Source organism: Sciurus carolinensis, chromosome 3 (genome assembly GCF_902686445.1).
Source record: "Sciurus carolinensis chromosome 3, mSciCar1.2, whole genome shotgun sequence".
Classification (NCBI taxonomy): domain Eukaryota; kingdom Metazoa; phylum Chordata; class Mammalia; order Rodentia; family Sciuridae; genus Sciurus; species Sciurus carolinensis.
In genome coordinates, this window is record NC_062215.1 from 6,684,586 (window position 1) to 6,694,811 (window position 10,226).

The window sequence follows — 10,226 nt, forward strand, 5'->3', positions numbered from 1 at the left end:
TCAAGACTTCTAAACGTTTAATGCAGTTCAAATCGGCCTGCATGGTTCACTTCAGTTCCTTCACTGCCAAACCTAGAGGGAAAGAGAAATAAAAGCCAGTCATCTTGTGTTACTGCGATCTGTCGTGATTTTGTACTCCACCTAAGAGAGCTCTTAAGGGAGGTTTTGGTGAAAATCAAGCTAGTACCCGATAAAAACATTCCCCTTAGACTGAACTGATTGCTTTCCCAGCCAAGTGGGGATCAGCTGTGCACTCCTCTGGCTGAGGACACCATTTTGAGCACTGGGCGCAACTGGAGAATGGCAACTATTCCCCACACTGCCAACGCCAAGCGCAGACACCGAGATCACTCATTGGCAGCACAGGAACCTTCGCGCTCTTGGTGGTCTATCAGGCTAACTCACCTGGGGGCAGGGACTGCTTTAGCTTCTCTGCCTTCTCCTTGTCTGTGATGACCAAGGTATAAAGGTATCTGCTGCATCGAACTTTAAACTTCACATTATCCTTGTTTTTCTTGATCTTGACAGCTGCCAGGGAGACCAGATCAGTAATTAAATTGATTGCATAAAACAGATGTCTCAGGGTTCACGTGCTTCACGCTTATGAAGCAAGTGGCACTTAGGGACTGCACCACTGCAACGGCCAGGCATGGTCCCATCTCCCTGTACTGTCCTTTGGCCCCCAAGATCAAAATATGGCATCAGAAGCCTACATTTCCCCTCTATTAACACTTAAGAGCTGGGACCTCTCTCAATTTTAACTAATTCATCTATATTTAAAACAGGGGTTTTTTGGTACCAAAGAACTTGGGGGCACTTGACCACTGAGCCACACCCCCAGCACTATTCAGTGTTTTATTTAGACAGGGTCTCAATGAGTTGCTTAGTGCCTCACTTTTGCTGAGGCTGGTTCTGAACTTGCAATCCTTCTGCCTCAGCCTCCCGAGCCACTGGGATTATAGCCATGTGCCACGTAAGTAATCTGGCACACTGAACACACTGTAGAACATTTTATATTGACCTGATTTATTGTTACTTAAAACAGATGAAAACAGTTGATAAAGTAAGGAGATGGATCATCTGCTAGGATCCAGAACTCTCCAGGGCTTCCTCCTGGTAATCAGTCCTCGGCTCACATTAACATGGAGCACCTCCTTCAGGACACCCCAGTCCACGGTGGTCCCTGCCTATTTTCTGGGTTCTTTGTTGTTACTAAATTCTATCTTGGGGATCACAGATAAGAGCCTCAACTGTACCTCAAATTCAAAGGGACAGAGTCTGAAATTTTATAAGCAGTCTGGTTACGTAAAGTATCAACACACTTCCACCATCTGGTTGCTGAAGATAACAACTTCCCATGAGGAAATTAGTCACTTCATGTCCTTGTCCAATCCCTTGTTCCAACTTTCTTAGAAACCACTTACACACTTCCAACAACTCTGTTATAAAAGCAGTGAAGTGTCTGGTGCTTCAACCCAAGTACCTCACTAGACACAAGGGCATAGTACTAGGCCTCATGGAAGTAGCACGAGATGAACTTGCTCTCACAGTCCTGCAACTCCATTTCTGCCAGTAATTGCGCAAGGGGCACCTCAAGGGAGCAGGTGCGCTGTGGCTCAGAGCCTGTCCCAGGCACTGGTTTGCTTGCCTTGACTCACACCTGTATGCCCATCCAAGCGATCCTATTTCAGCATGCCCACATAAAGTACACTGCGCTGCCCTGCAGCTGCTCCACTCTTGAAAACTAAGCTGAACACCATTTCTTTTCATTTATTAACTAATTTATTTGTTAATTATTTTTGGTACTGGGGACTGAACCCAGAGGTACTTAACCACTAGTCACATCCTCAGTCTTTTTTATCTTGAGGCAGGGTCTTGCCAAGTTGCTGGGACTACAGGTACATGCCACGACGTCTAGCTGAACACCATTTATGATACATGACCTCTTAAAAATACTAACTTAGCATTACCACACTATACAATCGATGCAGCAATTCCATTTCTGGATATAAATCCAAAAGCTATGAAGAGAACGACAGAATATCTGCACACATGCTCAGAGCAGCCAAAATGTGGCAGCAAAGTCCATCAACAGATGAACAGAGACAAAGATGTGATAGATGCATACAGTAGGAAATTTAGCCTCAAAACAGGACAATTTGACACACACAAATGAATCTTGAGGGTACGATAAGTTAAATATGCCAGTCAAAAACCAAAAGGTTCCACTAATATAAGAGACCAAGAGTAGCCAAAATCCAGGGACAGAAAGAATGGTGGTGGCCAGGGGCTGAGAGCGTGGGGAGTAGTGTCAGATGGAATTCCAGTTTTGCAAGATGAAGAGAGTTCGGGATGATGGTACTAGTTGCTCAACAATGTAAATGTGCTATGCCAATGCACCATGTATCTAGTGACTGAGATGACAAACTTTATGTGTGTTACAATTTTAAAAATTGGTTTATTCATCAAAACACCTTATCATGCCCAGAGGACCAAGACCTCCATCTAAATTCAGGTTTCCAAACACATCCCCAAATGAATCCAATGAATTTGGTATCAAAGCCCCTGTTAAGGAACTTAACGTCGTGCCTTCTGATTTGATCCATCCAACCTTCAGAGACAGAAACTCAAAGAGCCTGCTTTAAACAGAAGGAAAGGGTACAGTATTGTGCTAACCTTGTTGGGAACAGTGACAAACTGCAGTTAGACCTAAAACTGACCAGACAATTGCCTCTTTATAGCATGACCAAGTGCAAAACAAGCACTCCATCACCTGCTGTCCCCATCAGGGGCAGGGGGGCTTCCTTCCCACCAGATACTTGTTCCCACAAGCATCACACTTCACAGAACCAGAGGATGAAAGGCAACAGTCTGTCTTAGTACAAGGGTCGCACACATGACGCTCCCTCTCCAGCTTCCAGCCTGCTCCTCTGCCAAGTACCCGGTTCTTTGTAAGATAAATCTGTGTGAGGGAAAGTTAGTTTTGTCTTCTGGGGCTTTTCATGTGGCAGAAAAAAATACTCCAGGTTAAAATAACACAAGGCAGAGATTCAAGATCTATCTTGTATTAAGCGCATATCCCCATATATCCTTTAAGACAAAATAAGCGCCCTGCCCACCAAATTCAGTGTAAAAAATGAGAATACATGGGCAGTAGGAGCTAGCATAACAGAAAATTTGCCACCTCCCTTTTGGCACCAGGGATTGAACCTAGGAGCACATAAGGGTTGAGTCACATCCCAGCCCTTTTTTCCATTTTATTTAGAGACAAAGCCTCACCAAGTTGCTCAGGGTCAAGCTTAAGTTGCTGAGGCTGATTTTGAACTTGTGATCTTCCTGCCTCAGGCCCTCGAGCTGCTGGGATTACAGGCATGCAACACTATGCCTGGTGGAATCTTTTTTTTTTTTTTATTACTTTGATCTTTCCCTTTATTTACAAGCCCGGAAAGTGACACAGACAGATGCTTACCTACTTAATAGTAAAGCTCACCATGACCTGGAAATGTACCTAGCCCACAGTCGGAGGGGAAAGGATACCTAATGCTGACCTCCATGTTTGCGGATGCCCAAGACTTTCGTGTGACAAAGATCCTACTCCACACACAACAAAACAAAAACAGCTTTCTTTTTTTTTTTTGGGACAGTGGGGACTGAACCCAGGGGGGTTCTCTACCAGGGAGTTACATCCTCTGCTTTGTTTTTTGCTTTTTATTTTGAGTGAGGGTCTCGCCGAGTTGCTCGGGCTGGCCCCGAACTTGCACTTCTTCTGAGGTTACGGGGCCTCGCCGGCCCTAGGAGCTCCGTTCACACTGGTTTTTCTCAGGGGACGCTCGACAGGCAGACCCGCACTGAGGGGCCCAACCCGGACCGCTGGGCCCAAAGGCCACCACCCGTGCGCTCGACTCGAGCTGCAGGGCGACCACTTACATTTGGCATCCTTTCGCCTGGCTGTGAGCAGAAAATCTTTGATTTCCTCAATTTTCCGTGGCTGCAAAAAAAAAAAGGAAATGGAGAATAAGCTGCAGGGACTGACCCTCTCCAGAGACGGTCAAGCCCCACCAGCCCTCGCCCCGGGGCCCCGCGCGCCTCCCCGGAAAGGTGCCCCGCACGGGCCGTACTCACCATGGCGACGAGGAACGCAGGTGGCGCGGACCGACACCTGCGGGAAACAGTGCTCGGCGTTAACCCGGCGCGGGCCGCGACCCCCGCTTCCCCTCCCTACCCGAAATACCGGCTCCATCGCACTCCCGCCTCCCCCTCCCGCGCCCCCGGCGCCAGCCTGGGCTCCCCACAGTCCACCCAGCTGTGGATGGCCCCGGATTATCACCTCTCCCCACGTACAGCCAGAAACACTCACAGCTAACGCCGAGAACCGAGAGAAACGGAAAAGAGCGAGCCTTCCGTTTCCGGGGAGTTAAACCCTCCCAACGGAGGAACCTGAGTACGGTGTCTGCAGAGGGTCAATAAGTATGCGTTCGCCCTTTCTATTTCAGCAGCCCTGCCCCCTGCTGGTGTAGGTTAGTAGTGCAGTTCCATGAAGTAATGGACCGACCTCGCTCCTTCCTTCCTTCCTCCTCCTCCTCTGTCCTCCACATCCTGTTCCCTCTTCACACTTCTCCTTGCACTCCACCTTCTTACCCCAAAGTTCCCCAGATCCCAGCTTGACTTTCCTAGGTTTTATTTGAGATTCATTAGACCTGTGCATTGGTCATATATGCAGATAATTCTTCTTTTAATGGAAAAAAAAAATCCTCCTGTGTACCTTGAGCACCTCTTGTTGGGGATTCCTCACGTTCCATTGTGTGTCTTTGGGGGAAACCTGTTGTCTTCCAGCCAGTGGTGCCTTCCCATTCACTGGTTCCCATACCTTTATGAACTGGTGTACGTAAGAAGTTACTACTTTCAATAGCTGCAATTCCCCTACCACCTCTTGTGTCACAGGAAAAGTCTCCCTTATTGCTACCTGAGACTTCCTGCCTAGCCAGGACTTGAATCCTTCCTGGCCAGATGCCCCAACCCAGTTCCCATCTCCACCACCACCTCTTCAGGAGGCTGGGAGACTTGCAGGCTGCATAGGAAGGCAGATGCTCCTGGCCCCAATGCCCTCCCGGTATTAACTTCCTCAGCACACAGTTATCCTTGGCTCTTATGTAACTTTTAAGATAAGCTCTGGGAAACCCGTGGTGATCAATTGTATTTTTATGTTCCTCTTTTACTTTATCTTCAACCTTTCTACAAATGTCCACATTTTATTATATTTGTTTCCCCCAAATTTAATAACCACACAACAGAATGTAATTGCCTTGTGCTTATTACGGCAGAGCAGCCCTCCCGAGGAGAAACAGCACTTTGCCAGGAATTTGACTTTGAACTTGTGCTTCTCCCCTCCAGCCGCCCTCCCTCCCTTCTGATGATCAAGCCCAGGGCAAGCACCTGCACAGAGGTGCCGGCCATACAGGGAAGAACAGACCAGCAGTCCTTGCTGCAGAGAGACCACAGACTCCTCTCGTTGTACCAGACAGTCTTTTAAAGAAGCCAGATCGTGTTTCTGCAACTCGAAGTGTTGTAACCCTGGGAAAGCTGACTGATGGACACTTGAGATGTTTGGAGGCCCGGATGGAGTCAATCATGGCTGCTTCCGCCTGACCTGAGGACAGCCACGTGTCTGGCAGCCTGACCCACGGCCCCCCTCCCTCTCTGCAGGTGCCATTCTCTTCTCTTCTGCTGGCCTGCTCCTCCCCAAGCAGCCACCCTTTCAGCCAAACCAAGGGCCCCAACTTGCCGGGCACTTGCTGACCTGCAGGCCTTTATCTGCTGCCCTGTCCTGCTCTGACCCCACCCGGTTCATCCTGCGCAGCCCGTCTTGGCCTCTCTGCCTTCGGGCAGAGCCCTTCCCCTCTGACCATCGCTGTCCCTTGTCACCGTCAACTCTTGATGGACTGTGCGTTACACTTTTCATACATTTGCACCGGCGTTTCTTTGAGGGCAAGGGCAGGGCTGAGCACTGTCTGAAAGCGGTACTCATGCGTGTGGCAGACCCCGAACCCCGACTGCAGAGGATCCTCAAGCTGGAGGCTGAGCGTGAATGACGGGTGTTCCTCCCCTCTGTGCAGGACCGAGAACGGGGCACGGGAGGAGGGGCTGCTTCTCCTTTCTGGCAGCGATCCCGGAGAGACAGATGTTCACCCGCTCCAGTTGTGTGATTCAAGGGAACATAGATGTGCGGCAACAAACGCAGGCACCCCAGGTCCCTCCGGCTCCTCAAGGGAGACGAAATAAACGGCAGCCACGGAGAGGCAACGCGGGGTGCCCCGAGGGATCGCCGCCTGGCTCCATGGAAGAGGAGCCCCAGGCATCAGGACCAAGCGAGGGGAATGGAAGGGCCAAAGCCCTGGCCTTCTGCCGGACAGCCCGCGTGCCTGCGGGTGGAGCTCTGGCTGCTGCCTTTGCCGTAAGCTTCCGGGCGATTCCCTCGTGGTGAGCTGAGGGGTCCAGGTGGCCCTGCAGGAGATGACAGCCCCAGGCTTGAGAGAGGGCCGGAGCACGGTCCACTCTGCTGAGCTGGTCACTCTGAGTGGGAAGCCTGGACACCCTCTGAGTGACCAGCCCAGTGACCACAGTGTCTCCCGCATCTGAGGGGCCGGGAAGGAGGGTCTCAACCAGGACAGTGGCAGAGGGATCAGAGGCCAGAGCTGCCTGGAGGCCTGGGTGTGTGGGGGGCTCTGCCCTGGCCTCTCCCTTGCCTTCCACTCCTCTGCTGGGCTCAGGGACTGGCCCTGGAGGGGTCTGCCATGGGACAGAGCCGGGTCCAGGGGCCACATCCCTCCCCTTCCCTCCAGCAGGCACCACCCGGCCGCCCCTGAAGGCCAATTGGTTTAGATTCTTCTCTTTAGTTTTCAAAGGTGTCGAAATTGGTCAAAAAACTAGTGCCCACTCACCAGTGGGCAGAGAGGTAGTATCAGACGTGGCCTGACCGGAGCAGACGGTGAGCCTGTGGCCTCTGGGCTTCCTCTGATTCTCTGGGGCCCATTACTTTGGTTTACATTGAAGAGTCCCGCTCTGTGCCAGGCAGCAGGGCCCAGGAAGAGGCAGAGGGAGGCTCTGAACTTGCACAGGCTACCGTGACCCCAGCAAGGTGTACGCCATGCCCAGAGGCCAGCCGGGTCCACTGCTTCCTGGAGGCCTTCTGGAAGGCTCCGTGGAGGAGGCGACTCGAGTTCACCTCTGTGAGGGGAGTGTAGGAATTTGCTGGGAGATGTGGGTGGCAGAAGGGCTTCAGGTGGCGAAGGACAGAGGGAACCGACCTTCACCCAGTCAGCAGAGCCCAGGTGTATCTGGAACACTGGGAAGTTCCACCTGGTGGGATCGGAGGCCAGTAGGGTCAGAGGGAGGACAGCAGGGAGGAGAGGCTGAGGGGCACTGGGCTGGAGCTGCCCCTCCAGACACACTGAACCCTTGCCGGCGTCACGAGAGGAGAACTCCCCCGCCTGGTTTTGAAGGTGTGTGTGTGTGTGTGTGTGTGTGTGTGTGTGTGTGTGACTGCCTCTCTGTTCTTCCTCACAGGACTGCCGTGAAGCTCCAATTGGCACTTAACAGAAATCCAAGGTCGCCAGGCACAGTGGCACATGCCTGTAATCCCAGTGACTTGGGAGGCTGAAGGCAGGAGGATCGCAAGTTCCAGGCCAGCCTCAGCCACGTAGTCAGACTTTGTCTCAAAATTAAAAGGACTGGTGAGGTAGCTCCGTGGGAGAGCATCCTGGGTTCCATCCCAGCAGAGAGAGAGAGGGGAAGAAAGCCAGCCTGCCAGCCAGCCTTGACTTCCTCCCAGGCGGCCCCCGCCCCCCTGGGTGTGGTGTCCCCCGTCGCCACATGGGGGCGCTGAGGGCAGGATGGAAGCAGAAAGTGGGGGAGAGGCCCTTCCTGCTGGAAGCTGTGAGTGGTATTTGTATGCTGTTCCACACGGGTGAGGTGCTTTTGTGTCTTCCATCTCATTTACTCTCCAGGAGGCCCCAGGAGGCCCAGGCCTCTTGGCTGTCAGCAGGGCTGGCCTTTAAGCCCACTCTGAAGGGAGTCGTTCATCAACCTTAGGGGCTCTGCGGTGGCGGGAGGCTGGGGTCCCTGCTCGCTCAACTTGGCTACCAGGAAGAGCAGAGTACAGTAAGGGGGCTGGTGCTTTTTTGGAACGCAAGATGTTGAGCCTAAGGGGTGCTGTGTGCACCACCCCCCACCAGCCCCCAGAGTCCTTGAGACCCTTAGGTGGCCCTGTGGGGCAAACAGCCTTGACCTTGCAGCTGCTGAGCTGAAGGACGCAGAGCAGGACTGGCTAACCTGCAGCAGGTGTTGCACTCAGCACCTCTGACTGTTTTTGGTCCCGGTCTTTCTGCTTGGGAGCTGGGTGCAGGCTCTTATGGACACCTTAGGATTGCGGGTGACATCCTGGGCCTCTACCCAGTTGGTGCCAGGCACGCGCGAAATTTTTTCTAAATTTTTATATTATTTTGTCATAAGTTTTGAGACCGAGTCTCGCTGAGTTGCTTAGGGCCTCGTGAAGTTGCCCAGCCGGCTCGGAGCTTGCGATCCTCCTGCCTCAACCTCCTACCTATCTGTGAGAACCCGTGTGCGCCACCTCAGCCAGCTGGGCACTCACAATTGTGACAAGCAAAAGTGATTCTAGACATTGTCCTCTGGGGTGGTGGGGGGATTGCTTCTGATTGAACCACTTAGAGGAGGAAAGGTCTGGGCTCATGGTTGCGGAGATTCAGCCTCTGGCGGCCGACCCCATCACTCTGGGCCGGAGGGGAGGCAGGAGGTCCTGGCGGAAGGGCACCGTGGGAGGAAGCTGCTCACCTCCCTGCAGCCAGGAAGCAGAGAGAGGGAGGGAGCAACCTGGGGATCGTGTGCAGTCCCCCAGTGACCCAGCTTTCTCCGCCATGCCCGCCTGCCCATAGGTATCACCAGTTAATCCATTCACATTCTGAACCCATCCAGTGGGTCAAACCTCCCATTAGGTTGTGGCCCTCGTAATCTAAGCATCTCACCTCTGAACGTTCCTACATCGACGCGGGAGTTTGGGGTCCCAAACCGTAGCACCGTGCAAAGCCTCTCTCTGGGGTGCTCACGGGATGACCTTGCTGCCTCTGCTGGGCTGGGGGCCGCTGAGATGAGCTCTCAGTGGGCCCCTGGCCGGTGTCCGGCAGCCCCAGAGACCAGGAGCCTGGTCCTCACTCTGGAGCATCTGCCCTCACCCTGGAGCCTGGCTGGACCTTTCCCAGTGGGAAGCCTTGTGTTCGGGTGGGAGGAAGGAGGAGAGCCCTGAGCCCCGCCCCAGCTCACTGACCCAGCAGGTGGCTGGGGCTCCTCTGCGGCCTGGGGCTGGGCCGGGGACCTTCTCAGCCACAGCAGGGTCCATTCAGTGCATCTTTGTGTGGCTCCAGCTTAGGGCCAGGCTCTGGGCAGGCGCTGAGGATGCAGAAATTAGAGCCTGTCGCCCTCTTGGTTGCCATCTCGGGGTACTCGCAGACCAGCGGGGAGCCAGTGCTAGGCAGGGCCACGTGTGGGGAGCGCTTCTCACAGTGGGCTGGAGGGGGCTGTGGGGCCAGAGCAACTGGCCAGAGTGTGCAAACAACAAGTTCCAGGGCGAGGAGAGCAGAGGCGCTGTCAGGCCGGCTGGTTCCCACCCAGGCGACCTTCCTGGAGGAAGTGTGCAGAGGGGCCGAGCACTGGAGGCTGACAGCCTCCGTTTCAGGCTGGGAGTCCTGAAGCTCCTGTGGTCTCTGGCCTTCATTCTTCCGTGAACCAGCCCACTGCCCAGCTGCGTGTGACCAGCACATCTGTCACAGCCGCCCCACCTCTGGGAACCGGAAGACACAGGAGCAGAGGCACCTGAGCCCAGCCCCAGGCTCTGTGGCTCTCAGCGGGGAGCGAGGCCAAGGCCAGAGCCGGAGGAGGGGACAGGCCCTGGTGGTCAGCATCCTCCCCTGCAGGGCCACCTGGAAAAGCCCCTCCGGGCTGGCTGTCTCCTCCGTGGGGCCTGAGTGGGCTTGATAGATGACACCTGCTCAGCCCCCAGCTCCCCGCACTCCACGGGCCACTTTCCCGGTGTCCAATCTGCTACCGTAAAAAGGATGGATGAGACCTCGTCCCCAGTGGCGAGGGAAGTGATACGGGGCCGAGGAGAATCTGTCTTCAGCGCCAGGGACAGGCTCCCTCCCATACATCACCAGGTG

At 53.9% G+C, this 10,226-nt stretch overlaps 1 protein-coding gene across 2 annotated transcripts; it reads right to left on the reverse strand.

Annotated features, from left to right (window-relative positions):
• On the reverse strand, window positions 1-4,420 carry Rpl38 (ribosomal protein L38). 2 transcript variants are annotated; one of them, XM_047545584.1, is made up of 5 exons: window positions 4,328-4,420; window positions 4,123-4,159; window positions 3,928-3,988; window positions 406-528; window positions 1-72 (listed from the first exon to the last, which is right to left on the reverse strand). In XM_047545584.1, the coding sequence occupies exons 2-5, from the start codon at window positions 4,123-4,125 to the stop codon at window positions 47-49; spliced, it is 213 nt and encodes a 70-aa protein (XP_047401540.1). In that variant the 5' UTR covers window positions 4,126-4,159; window positions 4,328-4,420; the 3' UTR covers window positions 1-46. The 2 variants fall into 2 exon arrangements, with proteins under 2 accessions (XP_047401540.1, XP_047401538.1); XM_047545582.1 differs by having other exon boundaries at window positions 4,358-4,417.
• Window positions 4,421-10,226: the final 5,806 nt, after the last annotated feature.